Consider the following 20,118-nt stretch of genomic DNA (forward strand, 5'->3'; position numbering starts at 1 on the left):
CTGAATCAGAAAATTCTATTGCCTGGAGTTGAAATTTTTCTAAAAAACTGAAAACAATTTCCAAAAGGGTAGTTTGGGGGTCCATGATTGAGTTAATGTTTAAGTCCATTATAAGCCCCTACGTCTTTTGTGGACTTGCTTGGGAAACAAACCACCTCTTTTAACACTGGGGGTTCTACAGGTTTGCAGATTATTAAAGATTCCATTGTGAATCAATCTCCCAACATTAAATATCTTCATTCAAACAAGATAGAGTATTATTTTTTTAAACAAAATTTTTTAATTTTCTGCACTAATATTAATACAGCTGTAAACTCAAGGAATCGTCCAACACTCTGGGCAACAGTTAATAAGCACCTTCAGTGGTTTCCACAGTTTAAGAATTCACCATTAAAAAAATTTTTAGAATGAATCTAGTAAAATGAATAAAATAGTTATAAAAATTATACAAAATCATGACAAACATTTGATATAGAGAGCTTGATATGGAATGAATGATAAGTATAAAAAGAAAGTGAGACTAATTTATGGGTTGGGCTATATAAAGGACCCATGCGTTCCCCAAACCTTGTGATTCTCTTGGGGATATTTTGCTTCTCAAAACAAACTCCAATTATTCACCGAAAGGCTCTCTCCCTGCAGGTTCCAATGGGCTGCAGAAGTGGGGTTTGGGGGACTGAATGACTGAGGTTTGCAGATGAGGGGAGGGATCTCTTCCCTAGGAGAATTGGCCAATTCTTCCATGTCCTCAAGTATAAGTGTTCTTTGGCAAAATGTACCGTTTTCTCTTTGGAGTTACTGAGTTTTTCTCATCGCCACCATTAAATCACCTCCTCCACCTTCCTCTTGGGTTTTCCACTCCTGGTCCCGATCAATCTCTTTATGACACTTTCCACTGAATCTTCTCTACTTCCTTCCCCATCTTTACTGACTCAAACTCCTTATGTTCAACTTTCAATCCAAAATTTCTGTTTGAGGACTCTGGGAAGCAGTTGATAAATATATGACACTAGCTACTTATCTAGTCAGGAGCTGTTTTCTAAACAAATTGTAGAAACATAAGCATGAAATGTGGCAATGGTCCCTTTAATCATACCAATAAGCAGTAAAGGGTCTGGATCACTAGTATAAATATTCAATTTAGCCCTCCTGGATTGTGTCTTTGGATGAGAATACAGCCAGCAAGAGCCATGGTGGAAGGAGAAACAAGGCAGGAGCAAGCTCCTGGTTGACTGCAGACTAGATCTCATGAGTGGAGGCCAGAGGTGAGGGGCTTTGGAGGGCATCACTGGTACTGCCCCAGCCTGGGTCTCAGTGGGGTCTCCATGAGGAGGCTGGACACAGGTGCCAGCAGTGGGGCTACGCTGCCCAAGGCACCAGATGCTGGGATCCAGGAGCTTTGGGCAAAAAAGGAATAATTTGGTAATCTTTGGTGTAAGTTAAGGCACATCAAAAGAATCCCCATCCTCAAGCATCTGACTCCACAGTTTGATATTCCGACCAGTAGACACTCCCTTGACTTAAGCTTTTGGCTACCAAAGGCTGCTGCTGAAATTCCAATAAGTTACCTGGGAGAGGCTGCTCAGTATCACCCACCAAATACCCACATCCCTTGGGCAGGACGCCAGTGGTACAGAATTTGGGGGTAAGAAGCCAGGAGTATAAAGAGGGAAGTCAGAGCACCAGTAGGAAAGTATGGGAGGGTGAACCCCCTCCTCCACTTACAGCCTTGCTGACGTGGCCCTGGCTGGTGTGTGGAGTAGCTGACAGGACGGTGGGTACCTCAGAGAGAGGGTGAGCTCTTAAGGCCACGGGGAAAGGGGCAAGCTCAGGCCTAGGAGGGTCTGCTCACCATTGAGCTGCTAAGTTGGGAAACGGTTCCAGAGCACTGGGATGGGGTGTATAACCCTCCCTCGGGGCTGTATATACTTATCTGAGGGTTGGGGTTGGGGGCTGCTGTCTTTGTGTAGGGGTAGAGACACTCCCATTCCAGAATCTTGGGGTATATGTTTTGGGAAACAATGAGGGGAATACTGTCGAGGCTCAGGCTGGTGGCCACTCAGCCACCATGTCAGACAGTTCTCAGTCTGGACCCTTTCAAGGAGGGTTGTTGCTATGAAATACTTAAGAGAGGGAACGACACTCTTCTCATTTCTGCTCGATACAGTCAACTCCCAGCGTGTTGTCAGGGCAACGGCAGGTCCTGCTTCCTGGGGTGGCCAAGCAGAGGTGGGTGCAGCCACCATTGTTCACTGCACAGTAGTTGTGACCTGAAAAAGGCAGAAATCAGCTCAACAGCCCGCTAACGGCATGGCCTCCCTATTAACCCCCTTTTTGGTTTCTGGGAGGCCGCGCTGGTGGGAGCTCCGGGAGACAGGGACGGCTGCACCAGGCACTCAGCTGAGCTTATTTCCTGGCTGTTTCCTCATCGCTGGGGATTTGCCAGGAGGGCAAAAACCCCGATTCCCGATTTGGGGGCCCTGCACATTTGCCACTAATGCTATTAAACAGATTCAGGGAGGGCTGTCGTCCTGTTCTGATTGTAACATGGGAGTTGGATTTTTAAAGTACAAAGTACCTTTTATCTAGCTTGCCCACTGGCTTTGCACTTGACTGAGGGGTGGAGGGAAGCCGTGAGGGGCAGCAGGTTAGAGGCAGTCTTGGAGGGGCAGCACAGCACAGACTCTGGAGCTGGGTGGCCTAGACGCCCCTCTCTCTGCCACTGTGAGTGTGTGGCTTTGGGCAAATGGCTTCAGTTTGCTTATTTGTAAAATAGGCATCATAATATTGGGTTGTCGGAAAAGTCATAATGTACTTTTTCTATGTTTTTCATTGCAAAAACGCGTCATGACTTTTCCAACCATCCCAATAGTACTGCCTTACCGGGTTGCTATGAAGATAACATGAACTAATAAACACAAAGCACTTAGGAAAGTAAGTGAGAGAACCTATGTACAGTATCCAGCTCACAGTAAGCGCCACGTGCATTGCAATTTCTACAATTATCAATTAGCGTTATTGCCGTTAGGCCAATAATGGACTTTCAAAGCAGCAGGCATCCTGATGCTCACGTTCCTGGGCGGAGCCTAAAGACTGCATACTTCCAGACCCAGCCCTTTTCCTCACCCTCGTCCACTTCATCATTCCTTAATGTTTTCTATCGATTTATGTGGCTCTCCCACAAAATAGTGAAGACCCATGATGAAAGGGGCTGTGTCTCACCTGCCAGGTGATCAGGGCCCCTAGAGGCGGTACAGGTAACAGCCAGAGAGTGGGCTCTGAGCCCCAGGGTGGGTGCCCTCAGCCCCACAGTAAGAGCACAGGAGAGTTACCTGGCGGACACTGAGACAGGGCGGTGGTGATGCCATACAGCCGGGTCTGCTTGTGGGGGTGGAAGGTATCCATCTCTTTGTTAACAGCAAGACCTACAGCAACCACAGAATTCCTAGGGAGAAGCAAAGGGCAGAAGGTGAAACACGTCTGATGGCTCCAGCTTTCTCTCCAGAGCAGCCTCTTTCAGTGTTCAGGGCATGAACCGGAAGCTGTAAACAGACACACTGGCCTTGCTTCCTAGATACCCTACCTCCTCCTGGGCAGGACCAAGCCTGCATTTCTCTGTCTTCATAGAAAAGGACAAAGATCAGCTGGTCTCCCCTTCAGCACTAAATTCTAGGCTGGGAAATCTGCTTTCTGCACAGATGCCCCCTGCGCAGCAGCTCCTCGTGTAACCCTGCCTTGTGGTGGGAAGGGGTGGCCAAGAAGGGGCCGTGGCACACTGTAGTTTAAGAACAATAATGAAGTAGGGGGGTGGCACGGGCATGGAGCCCCCCAGCCAAGGGCCTGGGCCAGCTCCTGGACAAAGGGCAGACATGCTCAGAAAGCCCAAGTTTATAGACTTGAAGCTGCCCATCCTGCGGCTGCCACAGGATAAAAGTTGCCTCCCTCGACTTCACCCTCCTCCTGACAACGAGAAGGCCAAGGCCGAGGGGGCATCTCGGAGGCTGGAAGGTCAAGCCCAGAGGCAGATGGGAAGGGTATGGCCTCCCAGGGGCAGAGGGTGGCAGGGCAGGCCCCGCCCCCGCACTGCGGCAGCTGACGTACGTCTTCCAGTCTGTGTAATACAGATTCTTCCCGAAGCTCGTGACTGCGAAAGGATACTGGAGCCCTTCAAGAACCCTGCGTCTGCTGGGCTGACCAGGCTTCAGGCATTCCGCCCGGTTGGTGCCTGTGTGAGCAAGAACAAGCCGTTCATTGTCACACAAGAAATGGCCCTTTTGTGTCAAAGAACAAGGGTAATGAGGGCAAGGGTGAGAGACACTCGGCATTACAGTGACAGATCCTGGAGAACATGAGACTTGCTCCTCAAAACCGAAAAGCTGTCCCTTCTTTCTCTCGCTCTCTCGTTGGTCAATACCCACCTCCGTCGGGCACACAAACCTGCCTCTGCCGGGAGACGTGGGCGAAACAGAGGCGTACACTCGCTTCACCATTCATTCCCGGGGAAGCTAGGGCCACCTTCCAGCTCTTGCTCACGTCCCTCCTCCCTGAAGCCTCTCCAGACCCCCCTCCACGAATTCAGAGCCTAAGAACCGCTATATCGCACCTCAGTTTAGCAGCCATGCACAGCCCCACACCAGTGCCCACATCAGGATTGACTAAATCTTGCCTTTTCATTTGACCACGCATGCCTTACCCCTCATCCTCCCCAAGTGCAAGATGCAGTCCCAGCACCCCCCGCGGCACCTGACAGGGTCTGGACCACAGCAGGCACTCAATAGAGACTGGACAGATGGCGGACCTTCCTCCCCAAATCTGCACCCTGCCCACAACCTTTGCCCAAGGGACACCCCAAAACTGCCAGGGCAGGGGCACACGCCAGGGCAGCATTACTTTATCTCCCTTAGCTCCAAGTCCGGCCCAGCTCCTTGGGAACAAGTAGGGCTACAGGAATGTAAGTTGTGAATGGTCTAATAGATATCAGGCTCTGGGGTCTGTAAATTTTTTCTTAAATGGCCAGATAGTAATTATTTTTAGGTTTTGTGGGCCAAGAGGCAAAACTGAGGACATTATGTAGGCATTTATGCAATAATTTAAAATGTAATGTTTAAAAATGTAAAGCCCACTTCCAGCTCCTGGATCATACCACAGCAGGTGGCAGGCTGGACTGGCCCATGGACTGTAGTTTGCTGACCCCAGACTTAGAAGATTGAGAATTCTCCTCAGACAGTGTCAAACCCGGAGAAACAACATATTTCAGAGCAAATATAAGCAGCTATTTTTGTGCAGGAAAGAAAAACATTTATCCTATGCCCTCTCCCCGTAACCGGTCCTCTTGATGTACAGATTGGGCTAGCCCACAGTGGGTGACAATAATTGTTTGGCTATGAAAAAAAGCGCTGTTCCAACCCCAGGAGCACCTGCATCCACCCAGCAGAGCTGGGATGAGTAGGCGTCAAAGGTCAGCCCGTTGGGCAGGCCCAGGTCGTCCTGCACCAGGACCCTCCGGTGTGTGCCGTCCATGTAGGAAGTCTCAATCTTGGGGCTGTCTCTGTTCCAGTCTGTCCAATAAAGGTTCCTAGAGGAGGAAAATGAGGGGGAAAGAGGACGAGAAGTAATGAAGAAGCATGACAGAAAGCTTATTAATAAAACTTAGAACTTCTGATGAAGATGTTAGCAGACATGGAAACACAGCACGGCTAAAAGGGCCTGTAGGTCCTTTGCAAAGATACCGGGATTTGGTTCTTCACTTGAATTTTCTTATTCTGTTAACAATGAATTCATTTTCCCTAAACATAACTGACATATCTTAATAAAGCTGATATAAAAGAAAAAAACAGAACACCAAAACTGGCATAAACTTATGGGAATCCCCCATCTGCTGTCAGCACACAGCCAGCACAGTGGACCCAGGGCTGAGGCACAGAAACGGATGCTGGCAGAGGCACTTGCCAACGGAGAGGTGGCCGAGTGGCCACAGAACAGGATGTGGCCTGTTCATCAAAGTGTCAGGGAGCCCAGGGCCTGGTGTGTAAGATTCAGAGCTTGCAGTAAGGCAAAGGGAGAGAAAGCACTAGGGTGCTGATGAAACCATCGGAAGGGGTCTCCCAGATGTTCACACTGCGCGGCCTCTAGGCGGAGAGCCCCAGGGTACATTTGTGTGACCTTGATACTCTTCTGGGGTTGATACAACTCAGGTGTTCACCCACGGTCAACCCACATGGAAATACCCAATTTCTGGGTTGTCGATTTATAAATTCTTTTGGTAAAAGGTCTGAAAGTGGATCATGGTATCAAGTCCATGATCATGGGACTGTGAAGAATGTTCTGACATTTCACTGTGGATCTCTAAAAGCCACCAATTTAGATCATTCATTCTTATGCATCTGTTTCAGGAGAGCAAGGCTGGTGTTAGAGCCTCCCTTTTGAGAATACCCGGAAGGGCAGATGCAAGTACAACAGACGCACACACAGATTTACACCCAGATACCCTCTCAAGGAGTCTGTCACGATGCCTCTGGGATTCACCAAATCGGTGTCAAAGAGCACCCGGCGCTGGGTGCCATCCAGCTTTGCAACTTCTATTCGATCCAGGCGAGAATCTGTCCAGAAGAGGTTGCGGCCAAGATGGTCAATGGCAATGCCTTCTGGGCTTCCGAGGTCTAGATGCAAACACAGAACACAACTGAGTTTCGTAAGCAGGTAAGGTTCTGTTTTTCTGATTTCTCAGAGCTATTTCACATGGCGTCCAATCCTTGCACTTTGAGCAAACAAATAAGAGTGTGACACACTTGTTTATAAGAGAAGCAACACTCAAAGTGACAAATTAAGAAATGCCACTTGTTCACTTGGTGGACCAGCCACCTGTGCACCACACTGGGACCCAGTTCCACAAGGATGCCTCAGCTTTGGCCCCACCTGCAAGGAGCCCACATCCAATCAAACTCAACTGAGTTCTGCGTTCCTTGGGAGCATGGAGGAGGGACACTGGACTCAGCCTGGGGAGAGTGGGAAAGGATTCCTGGGGGAGGTGACATTTGTGAAGCTGGCTCCTGAAGGACCAATGGAGTTTGTCAGGCAAAGGTCCTATACCAGGGTTTTCCAGGTAGTGGGACCAGCCCATAGGTATAAAGAAAGACTGGACATGGCTTGACATGACCTGGGTGTAATTTTTTATGGCTGGAGACCATGGGGGTGGGGGAGTGGCCAGAGATGAAGTTAGGATGCCTGCGTTAATGCCCCACAGGCAAAAGGGAGAAATTAAGGTGAGGAATAGGACACACAGACTTACCATATTCATTAATTATTGGGGGGAAAGGTCATTTCAGAAAAATAATACATAAAGGAAATCATAGCTGTTTTACTTCTTTTTTTTCCCTTAGGGCTTTTTTTTTTTTTAAGATTTTATTGGGGAATCAGGGGAAGGGAACAGCGTTGGGGAATCGGGGAAGGGGAACAGACAAGTTGCTGTCCTTTTGTTCTTCATTCTAGTTGTGGAGGATGTTGCTTCACTGGCCCATGTTGGTATTGTGATCATTGCGCTCTTCCCAGGCGAGGCAGATCCATCACCAGACACTGGTGCCTCTTGGCAGCTCATGCTGGCTGCCGGCAGCTCGCGCTGGCTGCCAGCCACTCACGGTAGCTTATGGCAGCCCACTGCAGCCCCATTGCAGCCTACGCTGTCACCGGCAACTCACGGCAGCCCAGCTCCAGGTCGAGCTGTTGTTCACCATCTTAGCTGTAGAGGGCGCAGCATCACTGGCCCTCATGTGGGATCTGAACCGGGGCGCTGCTGCTCAGAGCTGGCGTCCCAAGCCAGCTCTTAACCAACGCGCCAACTCAGCCAGCCCCATAGCTGTTTTACTTTTAAAGAAGTATTAGGAGCACAAAGAAGGAATATCAGTGACCATCAGTAACACGCCCAGAAGTCTTTTCTAGGTTATAAGGGGCTGATTTCCAAGCCAGGGGGTGCCACAGGGTAAGGTGACCACAGTGCAGACCTTCCATGTCCACATAGCTAATCAGAAGGTCAAGGCTGTAATGGTTTCCTGACTGTAAATAAAACCAAATTAAAACCCCACCAGGGTTTTGCTGCTGTCCCTCAGGATTCTTTCCCCGTCACTGACTAGAGAATTGAAGGTCATTTATTACGGCTGGAAGGGAAGGGGGCTGCAGAGAAGCTTCCTACCCGAGGGGCCTGGAGTATGAGGAGATTGTCCAGTTCTGTTTTCTCGTCAGTATATGAGACAGTCAGACCTCAGTCCCCTCCAGACTGGCCTTTGCCAGGCTAACACAATCATGACTGTGGACGCTGGAAATGTCAAAGCCCCCAAAAGGACCCCGAGAGGAAGCTTATTAAGAATTAGAAACAGCCCTTGAACAAGATCTTTATTATTCAAACCCAGAGTAGAGATTTATAAAGTATGAAAGTATTTCCCACATCCTCAGAGGAGAAGGGACAGTGAGACAGACCTCCAAAGGCCTCCTTCTAACTTTCAGACAAAACCAGAAAAAGTCATCCTGGGGCACATTGTCAATGAGCACATTTTGTGTATGACATGAGCTACTCAGACACACAGAAAAGTAGACCCAGGGGAGCCCTGGAAGGGACTCCATGTCATGTTGTCTCCTATCAAACAGCCCTGGTTTTGACTTCAAACTCGAGGGCAACCAACCCTCCTCCCCTAATCAGGAAAATACTTCTGTGTGTGCTACAGGGCTAATGGGAGGGCCTGGAAATGCTATCCCTTACTATGAGGTCAGGGCAAGTAGCAAAAAACGGCAAGGCAATATGTCCAGGAAACAGATTATGATGCGCATTAAAGATATTTCGTTAGGACTTTAACTCAAGGAAGAAAAGAGGATCCCAGCATTCAGATTGGATTAAATAAAGAAGTCAAGAAAAGAAGAGATGTCCACTGCCATGTTCACTCACTAGGGTATGCCCACCAGTACCATGACTTAAGTGGAAGCTTCTTTCTCTCCTTTTAAGTTTAAAAAAAAAAAATCTATTCCCAGTGATCTTCCTTCTACAAAGATCACATTCTGGTTTACTTCTGTATTTTCACAGTGGGCTTCTGCCTGGAATGTTTCTTACTGTGCTTACAGCTTTCTGGGACGATTATCAGTTCCAGAAGCAACAGGAAATAGCTGCGGTGACCTGGTCCCCTCTTCCACTGGGTTTTGAAGTTAAACCATAGATAACAGTGACATTTTTATCAGAGAGATAAGATGCACAAAGGCATTTTCAAGCTTGTGTCCATTAACTCAAACCATGAAAACTAACAAACGTTATTTAATTCTCACTGCGTTGATTGATTTCAAGTTTGTTCTCCCAACTGTGTCAGAAATCCACAGAAAACAATTACAGTATTTATATTTTCAGTAAATACAGTTAAGATGCTTCATTTTATTAAAATAAATGATTACTTTAAAGTATAAACATTTCCCATTGTTATTCATTCTTGAAAAACACAAAAATAGAGAAAAAATGTGCATCTGCTTTCCTAAATTTCCTTTCTGGAGCACTGAGCTCATGGGGTAAAGCCGAACGTCACAGTCAGCGGCATGGGAATATCATTCGACTGTAGACGAACGTTGCAGTGAAGAGGTGAAATAGCACATCGGCTTTCAGACAAGGATGCGGGAGCTACGTCCAAAGCCAGACGTATTTATCTCAACCTCAGCTTAATTCCTGTGGCGCCATCTCTTGAGAGGAAGCCAAGGAAGGAAAAAATGCCCCAGGGGCTGTTCCACAGGCACAGGAACCTTCCGGAATATCAATTGTGAGGGAAACCTTAAACCAGAAATTGAAAAAGCTATATTCAGCCCCAAGTAAAAAGAAATACTAAATGAGGCTCATGTATTTTAAAGGTGTATCTTTGAGTGTTTTGCAGAGGAAGCAAGATGATTTTACAAAACAAACAACACGGGGCATGACAGTGTCTCTGGATGGAAAGGATCTGCAAGTCAGCTGGTGAGTCACTGACTTAGTGGGCGTGTAGCATTTGACCTGTTCAGTGCAGAGGAAATTTTTACGAGTCCTTGGAGTTTTGTTGCAATGGTCTTTAATCTTGATAAAACACATCCATGTCAAATAGTCTTGACTTGTTGAATGTAGGCATTAAAATAACGCTTCCAATCCTTAGCTTAAATCAGCATCCGTAAATTAAGGAATGGAGGTGGAATGTTGAGGGGTAGCCTGTGACAAAGCGTCCTGAACTTGACCATCAGTAATGTGACAGAGAGCTGAGGGATGTCTGTAAGAGTTCAGCCTGGTTTGCTGTACTATTCTGGAGGAGGTAGAGAAAAGGAGACCCCTCCACCCTCCGCGCCACACACACTAGATGTTACAGGGTGAAGTGACAACCCTTTAACTTGAAAACTGTCTTGGGAATAGACAACTATCAGGGACAATATTTGCCAAAATGCTTGTTACCCTCCCAACTGTAGGATTCCTCTGCCTGCTGCCTACGAGAAAACCCTAACAGAGCACAAGGTGGCAAACACTCCGAGAACAAATTCCAGGCTCAGCAGCCAGCGGGAAAAATGCATATCCCAACTGGATGGTTGACTTTGGCCTTTATTATCCATTAAACCTGGCTACATAAACTTTCAGGGACTTACCCTGTTTTAATTTTATTCTTCTTAGGCTAGCAACAAGTTCCAGCTAAGGTGTTTGTAATTTGATGAGTCCTTGGATGGCTCTTCAGAGAAGGCTGGAAAGGGTGCTATTTGAGGCCGAGGACCTAGTCTCTCTCAAGTCACCACATCCTGGGAGCAAACAAACACTCCGCCATCAGCTCTCCCCCAAGAGCTACTTGGTTTGCTAGAAGCAAAACCAAAAAGGAAGAATGGTATTTCCTTGCCTACCTTGTCGAATGATGGTGGTTGGCTCTCCACCATGCAGACTGGCTCTCCCAATGGAAGGCTCAGTGATGTCGGTCCAGTAAATCATCTTGTCCACACAGTCGAAGGCCAGTCCAATGATGACTTTATCCTGAAAGTGCAGACCAGTGGTAAGAGTGGTCCACCCACTAGCACCTGAGTGACCAGTGATAGTGGGAATCTTTCACGTACTTACAGGCATTTAGACACCTTTTTATATGACGGGTCTTCAAGTCTTTTGTCCATTTAAAATGTTTATTATTGAGTTGTTAGAGTTCTTTATATATTTCAGATAAAAATCTGTCATCATATACATATACATATGTGTATGTATGTATGCATATGTGTATGTATATTTCCTCTCAGTATGTAGCTTGCTTTTTAATTTTCTTAATGGTGTTTTTCAAGAGCAAAGTTTAAAATTTTTATTATGTCCAATGTATTATTTTTTCCCTTATGGCTTATGCTTTTTATATATCATCTAAGAAATCTTTGCCTATTGAGATCATTAAAAAATATGAGTCATAAATATCGGAAAGGAAGCGGTAAAACCACTCCATTCTAAGACAATATGATTGTTCATTTAGAAAATCCTGGGGAATCTTTAAAACTATTATAACTAATAATTGAATCTAGCAAGGTTGCAGGATATGAGGTCAATATAAAATTATATTTCTACTAGCAAAAACATAAAACTTCAAAACAATGTTTATAATAGCATCGGAAACAAAGTATATAAGAGCAAATATTTTTAAATGTGCAATATTCTATACAATACTATAAAACATTTCTGAATGAAATTAAAGAAGACCCAAATAAATGAAGAGATAAATTAGTTTAATGAACTGTAAGATTTAATATTGCTAAGATATCAATTCTCTCTGAGTTAAAGATTCAATGTAATCTTTATCAAAATCCCAGTAGGCTTACAAGAAACTTACAAGCTCATTCTAAAATGTATATGGAAATGCAAAGTGAGGCTCTGAGGATCATAGAAGTGGGGGACCAGGATGGTCTTTTACTGAGAAAATCAAGGTTATCAGCAGGCACTTCCCCCTCAAGAGGTCAGGTCAAAAGGACAGATCCTTACCCAAACCATATACAAGAATTAACTCAAAATAAATAAAAGACTTAAATATAAGAGGTAAAGCTTCTTCTAAAACTCTTAGAAGAAAATACATGGGGAAGCCATATAACATTAGATTTGGCAATAATTTCTTGGATATGACATCAAAAGCAAAAATAAATTGGAAATTTATTTGTGAATAAATTTATTTTAGAAATTAAAACTGTTTGTGAATAAAAGGACACAGTCAACACAGTGAAAAAGCAACCATGGAAGGGGAAAAATATTTGCAAATCATATATCTAATAAGGAGTCAGTATCTAGAATATATAAAAACTCCTACAACTCAACAACAAAACAACCCATTTGTTGGGTTATCGGAAAAGTCATGACGTATTTTTTCTGTTTTTAGTTGCAAAAATGCGTTATGACTTTTCCGACAACCCAATCCAAATGGACAACGGATATGAATGACATTTTTCCAAAGAAGATATACTAATGGTCCATAAGCACATGTAAAGATGCTAACATCACTAATCATTAGAGAAACACAAATCTAAACCACAATGAGATGCCATTTCACATCTATTGGGATGGCTACTATTAAAAAACAGAAGAGTACGTGTTGGCAAGATGGTAGAGAACTTGGAACCCCTGCGTTCTGCTGGTGGGAATGTAAAACGGTGCAGCTGCTAAGGAAAGGAAGTTCCTTTCATTCGGAGGTTCCTCAAAACATGAAAAATAGAATTACCATATGATTTAGCAATTCCACATCTGGTTTACATCCAAAAAAAAGTAAAAGTAGGTAGTCAGGCAAATATTTGTACACCCACATTCATAGCAGCATGATTCACAATAGCCAAAAGGTGGAAGCAACCCAAGTGTCCATTAATAGATGAATGGATAAAAAAAATGTAGGATATGCATATAATAGAATATTATTTGGCCTTAAAAAGGAAGGATATTCTGACACAGGCGACAACATGGATGAACCCTGAGGACATCATGCTGAATGAAATAAGCTGATCATAAAAGGACAAATACTGTATGGTTCCACATGAGATACCTAGAATAGAGACAGAAAACAGAAGGGTGGTTGTCAAGGGTTGGGGGGAGGAGGGGAAAGGGAGTTAGTGTTTAATGGGTATAAAATGTCAGTTTGGGAAGATGAAAAAGTTCTGAATATATACAGTGATAATGGCAGCACAACAATGTGAATGTACTTAACACCACTGACCTGTACACGTAAAAATGGTTAAAATGGTAAAAACAAACAAACAAATAAGGACATGTAGATATTTATCCTGTTGTGTCAGCACCCTCCCGCCCACCTCAATTTTCTGCTTTTCATAGCCTCGCTTGACATTTAGCCTCTGCCCTTGGTCTTGGGGGAAATGACTTTCACAAGGAACAAACCCGTTCCCACTCGCTGGCGGTGTGTGCTGGCGGATACAAGGGGAGAGCGATGGTCACCCCTTGGGGGAATTTATGCTTCATGAGGCACCAGGACAATGCCAAGATCACTTATGTTTGGTTCAGCAAATATTGTTTCAGTGCCAAGCACCGTTTTGGGTCTAGGAACACGCTGTGAAACAAACACTCCGGTTTCTTGTCTTGTGGTGCTTCTATCCTTGGTGGGAAGCTACGTATCTGGTACAGAACATACACACTGACCTAATGGATGCACGGGTGCTGAGTGCTGGGATGAGGGACAAAGAGGAAAAGGAGATAGAGAGCGGTGGAGGCTGTAAACTGGACAAGGCAGCTGGGACAGGCTTCTCTTAGAGGTGGTCTGCCTACGCCTTGCTTGTTTCTCCAGGTCATTGAAGTGTCACCAAGCGCAATGAGCCAGTACTCACCGGGACATGCAGCAAAGCCTTGGCTTCCGTCTTCTTCATGGTGCTTCCTTCCAGGGGGAGGCGTTCTATCTTCCCGGTCTGGGCAAAGAGTAAGTGGGTCCCGGGGGGCAGAGGGAGCACGGCGGGAGGAACTGAGGGTCCGTGGTGAATTGGGGGAGCCACTGTACTCAGACCTAGGTGGCAAGAGATGCCAATGAGCAAGGCCTGCATGCATCAGGAATGCACATATGCACACACGCACGCACGCAAGCACCTCACGCCAGATCACATCACCTTCCTGGTACCACAGATAATGCAGGGCTGAGTGTAGCAGGGCTGAGTCAAGAGGGAAAAAAGGCTTAGAGTCCTCCTTTCTAGACACAGGAGTGACCTCACTATGCATGCCTGCTCTGGACACAGGCCACAGCCACGAACCCACACAACGTCAACACAGCTGCCCTGAAAGCCCTGCCCACAGGGAGCTTGCGGCAGTGGCAGACTGCTGAACTCTGTAATGTCGAGGAGAGACTGTCACAGTGAACTTGCCGACAAGCCCTGTCCCAGGGGTGGGAGGTCGCAGGCCCACAGCAGCGATGTGCCCCTGTGGGCTTTCAAGAACATGTGACAGTCAAGGGCTGATTCTCCCTTAGATTTAGCCTTGCCTCCTAACTGCTGACCTTGATGCCAGGCATGGCTCCCTGCCTCACATGACAAGAGACTGCCCCACGAGGGGACGGGCAGCCCGTGTGGCAGAGTAAGAGGCACAGAACAGGTGTCAGGAAACTTGGATCCCGCTGCCACAGCTATTGCAGAACCAGCTGCAGAAACCTCTGTGGCTATTTGCTCCTTGCTTCCTAAATGACCTGGTGCCCAAAGGGCACAGGGCACAACTGTGAAGGAGGCGAGTGTACCAGCGGGGAACAGTTCCCACTGCCTGAGTCAGCAAGGCCCCAGGGCGGGGCCTCGGTTGGTCCCTACCATCTCTGCCATATCCCAGTGCAGAGAAGCTGGGAAGCCAGGCCACCACTGCAGGGGGCTCACTCAGGGGACCCAGAGCACCCACACCCTCTCTGCTATTAACTGCAGCATTGGTGCAGTAGCGGCCGCCGGTTATTTGCATAGACCAGGAAGGGAAGGGGGTAAGAGGAAAGAGAGGGTGAGAAAGGAGACATGGAGAGGAGTGGGGTGAATGCCAAGGGAGACAGAGAAGGGTGCAGAGGGGAGAAAGGGAGTTCGGGGTTCGAGCCAGTGGAGCTCTCAGGATTTAGGGCAGCAGAAAGCGCCAGCAGGGTCCCCCAGCGATGCTCACAGGTGTTGGGGACTCTGGTCCCCAGGGGCCTTTCTCAGTCCCAAGCCCAAGCACGCACTGCCCCCCAACTTACAGGGAGGCCTCATCCCAGGCCTGGTCCTGGTGCCCTCCAGCTCACGGCCGTCTCGGTCCACACACCAGCAGTAGCCAGTGCTGCCGTGGCACTGGGTGGGCACATAGTGCCCATGCTCGTCACACTCGGGAACAAACAGCCCTGGTAGCTGGGGTCGTTGTGAGTCTGCCACCCCCGCCGTCCCGAGGATGTGTTCTCGCTCGAGCTGGCAGCGGGTTTTCTCCACTTCTGTTAGAGAGACAAGCAAGGGGAGCTTTATGTCATTATCGGGGGGCCATGCTACAACCCAGCTCAGAGCTACCCAGTCATCACTGGGTTTTGATTAATTTTTTAAAATTTAAAACATCATTTTATTCAAAGGATTTAATGGTCAGGAAGATTATATTTACTTTTTTTTTTTCCTCTCCTAGGCAATGTTTTTTCAGTTTTTAAAAGACTGAGGCAAAACTGACATGACATAAAATTAACCCTCTTAAAGCGGACAATTCAGTGGCATTTGGCACAGTCACTATGCTGTGTGACCACCATGTCTACTTCCAGCACATTTTCCTCACCTCGAAGGAAACCCCACGCCCACTGAGCAGTAGGTCCTATTCCCCCTGCCTCCCAGCCCCTGGCAACCCCCAATCTGCCTTCTGTGGATTTACGTATTCTGGACGTTTCCTATAAATAGAGTCACACAACATGTGAGCTTTTGTGTCTGGCTGCTTTCACGCAGCAGAATGTTTTCAAGGTTACCGTAATTCAGGTTGTAGCCATATTATTATACTTCGTTCCTTTTTATGACTGAATGACATTCTATTGTACTGCTGTACCATGTGTGTTTATCCATTCATGAGTTGATGGACAGTACCAAGCTTTGTTTTAAACTTAAAAATTGTTTTTAAGTTTTCCCTAAAGTTGTCCTTTTTTATCATTCGAGCTTCTTGATTACCCGCATTGAGTCAAGGTCAAAGATTTAAAGACCACTTACCAACATGTGTGTGTTTCCCTTTAATGATGCACTCATGTTTGGCATGAAATATGGCCTCTTAACTGCATAACTCAGATCCCAAAGCAGGAAATACTTCTGTATCTGTGGGGAATTGCTGATAACAAGCTATGGCCTGGAATAACAACTCCCCGATGCGAGGCAGAGCTGTAGCTGGTTCCATACTAGAGTCCAGCCACCCACCACAAGGGCCAGGCCAGTGGTGCCATCACCTCTGACTACACCAAGTGGTGCCTGACACCGGTGGGGACATCACTGACTGCCAAGAGCTACACTTAGCCAGACTGAACCATGTCGGTTGCATTTCTCTTCCAGGGCTTTCCATGTGCTGTTCATTGAGTGAGGGAGGGGTTTAATCCTCCAAACTCGGCTCAGGCATTTCCTCCCTCAAGACCCTCCAGGCTGGGCAGTGCTCCCAGGGAGCACTGAGCTCCTCCACCCTATAGCTCTCAGGGCACAGACACTGACTGTCCCTTGTCTGTCTCCCTGAGCAGATTCTAGGCTCTGAGAGCAGCAAGTGGCTGCATCTCCTTAACCTGGACTCAGTGGGTGGGAATGAAGGATGTATGTGAAAAAGCCCCCAGGGCCTGCCCTCAGGGGCTCGCAGTCTAGAGGGAAGGGAACAAATGAACAGTTCCAGTCCAAGGAGCAGGCATCTTGACAGAAGGGCCCAGGATACAACAGACAATGCAGAGACCCACTCCGCAGGGCTCGAGAGCAAAGGAGGGCCTAAGTGATGTCTTTGACCTTCACTGGAAGATCATGGTTACACAGACCTAGGTAGGGCTCCACTGACTTTTCCTGTTAAGGGGTAGAGAGTCAGTACTTTTTGCTTTGTGGGTCATGTGGTCTCTGTTACAACTACTCAACTTTGCAGTTGTGGCATGAAAGCAACCAAGTTTAATACATAAATGAACGAGTATTCCAATAAAACTTTATTTATAAAAACAGACAGTGGGCCAGATTTGTCCTGTGGGGATTGTAGTTGTCTACCCCTGCTCTAGGGCATCATATTTATGTTAAGGGGGAGTTTTATGTAAATATGCTAATTCATATATTTACATGTGTTAATAGATTAGTGTGTCACTATTATATTGTAATAATAGAAATATATAATACTATGCTATGTACCTCACAGAATGTTTTATCTGAAAATGGTTTGAATGCCCAGTTCTACCACTCCTGGCGTTATCTGGGGCTGTGCCCCCTCAGCTGCAGGACAGCAATGACAGCAGGAACTAACCTCACAGTAATACTTGGAGGAGCAAGTGGGATATGACAAGACAACACGCGCAGGTGGACCCTTAAGTTCTGCACTCATTTGCAACATTAAGGTCTGCACAGGCCTCCACAGTGACATGCAGGGCATGTTATCCATAAATGTTTGAAGTACTTTTTGTCTGTGTTCCTAGTTCTCATGTTCGTCTGAGGAACATGGTTGTTCCCTGGACTTGCCGTGATTTCTCAGCGTGCCAGAAAAGTGCTGAGGAACCTGTCAAGGGGACACTGGGAATGCTTTCTCTCTTGTCCCAAAGGTTGATATTAAAAAAAACAAAAAAAGAAAAAAAGAAAAAAAAGAAAAAAATCCCCAAACATATTTGATGTAGGAAGAGCCAAACAAAGATAGAAACAAGCCATCTGGTTGAGAATAGAGATGTTGGTTTTTTTTCCCTCTTGGACGTAGAACTTGTTTACTTCCTCAATATCTTACATTTGTACAGGGTTTTAGAGTTTCCACATAAGCTGTCTCCATTCACGTTTCACTTAATTTTCACTATAATCCTATGCAACAAGCAACGATGCTCTTTACGCCCAAATTAGAGAGCTGAAACGCAGATTGGTGAAGGGGCTCCCCCAGACCACAGTAAATGGATCAGCTCAGGCTAGAACTGGGGTCTTTGGATTCCTAGCCCCTCCCCCTGACCCTCTGCACCCACATACCCAGCGCCCAGGCTGGCTCACGCACACTGAACATGTTACGTCAATGGTGATACACGGACGTTAGCAAAACACACTCGTCAAAATAATCCATCAATATCTGTCTACGGTGCTGCCTTCCAACTAACAGACAGCCTGGTGTTCTGGGTACTGTCAACCAAATCAAACTTTCAAGGGAGTAGGGGTTGCTCCGTCGTATGTGGCCAATAATGCTTTATGTTAACATGGTATTTGGTCAACATACAAAATCTCAAGTGCTCTTGAATATACAGTGAAACTTTAAAAAAAATTTTTTTATTGGGGAACAGTGTGTTTGTTTTTCCAGGACCCACCAGCTCCAAGTCAGGTAGTTGTTTCAATCTAGTTGTGGAGGACGCAACTCAATGGTCCATATGGGGATAGAACCGGCAGCCTTGGTGTTATGAGCATTGTGCTCCAATCAACTGAGCTAACCAACCTTCCCCTACAGTGGAACTTTTAAGTGCTGGATCTTGAACTTATACAAAGAAATGAAAAACCTCAATTGTGACTCGGAAAGCCGAATTTCAAGAATGTTTATGGAAAGCTGTGACATCATTGGGTTTCCTGGGATGGCTTCTCAGCCTAGATCTCAGGCAGTGGGGGCAGCTCCAGTGGGAGCCCGAGGTCACATGGGGAATTTTCCAGTAAGGGCCTGGTGGGTGGGGTGGGGATGAGGCAATAAAGACACTTTTCCTGGCCTTGTTTCTGGGTGATAAAATGGTAACTCATGCAAGGTTCTTTTTACTTATCTAGTTTAACCTGCTCAGGAGAGAAGCATTCAAGACCTGATACTTATCTGAGGAACAGCAGGGAGTCTGGGGTGAATTTTCTCAAGGTTGGGGACAATGGAGAGGAAAATAAAACAGAAGAATTCAGAAAAATACATTTTCAATCTCTTGATTTGCATCCCATTCCCTTGCCTGATTACACTTCTTTGTGTTAATTTAAATAAATAACCCTCATAGCCTCTGATCTACTCATGAGGGAGGTGCCATTGGTTCAGCCTCTTCCTGCACAGTCCGCTCCGCTAGGTGCCGGCTGCTCCGAGTGGCACTTCCACGAATGCACACCTCAGAGGAGCCAACACGGGAGTGGTGAACGATGCCTGGGCTCTGTGGGTCTGAGACTTTCTGGCTCACGGCCTCATCTCATCAGCTGCAGATGGACACTGATTAGTCCACGGTTGCCAAATTTCCAAGAATGGGACTTTACCAGCGAAGGAGATCATGTCAGTCGAATGTAGTCTTTATCCTTATGTTCCTAGGGGTTTACTAAGAACATCCCCCCTGCACCCTAATAATGATGATGATAAAGGAATCTCTCTCAAAGTCCCTTTCCAACACTGACCCCCAATCCTGACAGGACAGAGAAGGAAGGAGAGTGCCCAGAGTGGAGGAAATGAAGTAGCAACTAGAAAAGAGGGGAAGGGAGGGAAAGCAGAAAGTCATGAAACCACAGGAAGAGAAAATGCTCCTCCAGTCTGCTGCCATCTCGTCTCACCTCATGTGAAATGCGTCCTTGGGTTTTCCTTGCCCCTGCCTCCTGGGGTCCCTCCCTGCATCAGTCCTCTCTCCTGACACACTGCTAGTTATAGGCTTTAAAAATCACTATATTCGTGATTATTTCTCAGATCAGAAACCCCATGGCCCCTTGAATCAGGAATACATTTGTGTCATAAGCATTTGCTGAAACCTGCCGTGAGCAGGTGCCCTGCCGGCAGCAGGGGTCAGAGCTGGTAGCAGAGCCCTGGGAGTCCCCAAGGCCCCATCAGCAGTGTGAGCAGCTGGCAGGGTCTGAACAGAGAGCAGAGAGGAGGGCACCTAATCCGCTTCCACCAAGGGCTCATGTGACCCCAAGGGGTATAAATCTGTGTCCCTCACAGGCACAGCTTTGTGGTTGAGCCCAGTGGCTGGGGGTAGGGCTGACGGACTTAAGGCTGGAGGTTTTTAGGCTGTGAGTGGAGGAAGGAGGAGATGCTAAGAGGTTCAGGGTATTGGT

At 46.7% G+C, this 20,118-nt stretch overlaps 1 protein-coding gene across 1 annotated transcript in view; it reads right to left on the reverse strand.

The window, feature by feature from the left end:
• Positions 1-257: 257 nt before the first annotated feature.
• Positions 258-20,118, reverse strand: part of NID1 (nidogen 1) — a 73,556-nt gene continuing 53,695 nt past the window's right edge. Inside the window, exons 13-20 of the mRNA XM_019651833.1 lie at positions 15,171-15,398; positions 13,810-13,982; positions 10,870-10,996; positions 6,488-6,659; positions 5,418-5,575; positions 4,102-4,225; positions 3,333-3,445; positions 258-2,270 (exon numbers count right to left, since the gene is read on the reverse strand). Of these exons, the coding sequence (XP_019507378.1) occupies positions 2,149-2,270; positions 3,333-3,445; positions 4,102-4,225; positions 5,418-5,575; positions 6,488-6,659; positions 10,870-10,996; positions 13,810-13,982; positions 15,171-15,398 (1,217 nt within the window). The 3' untranslated portion in view covers positions 258-2,148. The remainder of the gene's footprint in view (positions 2,271-3,332; positions 3,446-4,101; positions 4,226-5,417; positions 5,576-6,487; positions 6,660-10,869; positions 10,997-13,809; positions 13,983-15,170; positions 15,399-20,118) is intronic.

This window comes from Hipposideros armiger, unplaced genomic scaffold (genome assembly GCF_001890085.2).
Source record: "Hipposideros armiger isolate ML-2016 unplaced genomic scaffold, ASM189008v1 scaffold_167, whole genome shotgun sequence".
NCBI lineage: Eukaryota > Metazoa > Chordata > Mammalia > Chiroptera > Hipposideridae > Hipposideros > Hipposideros armiger.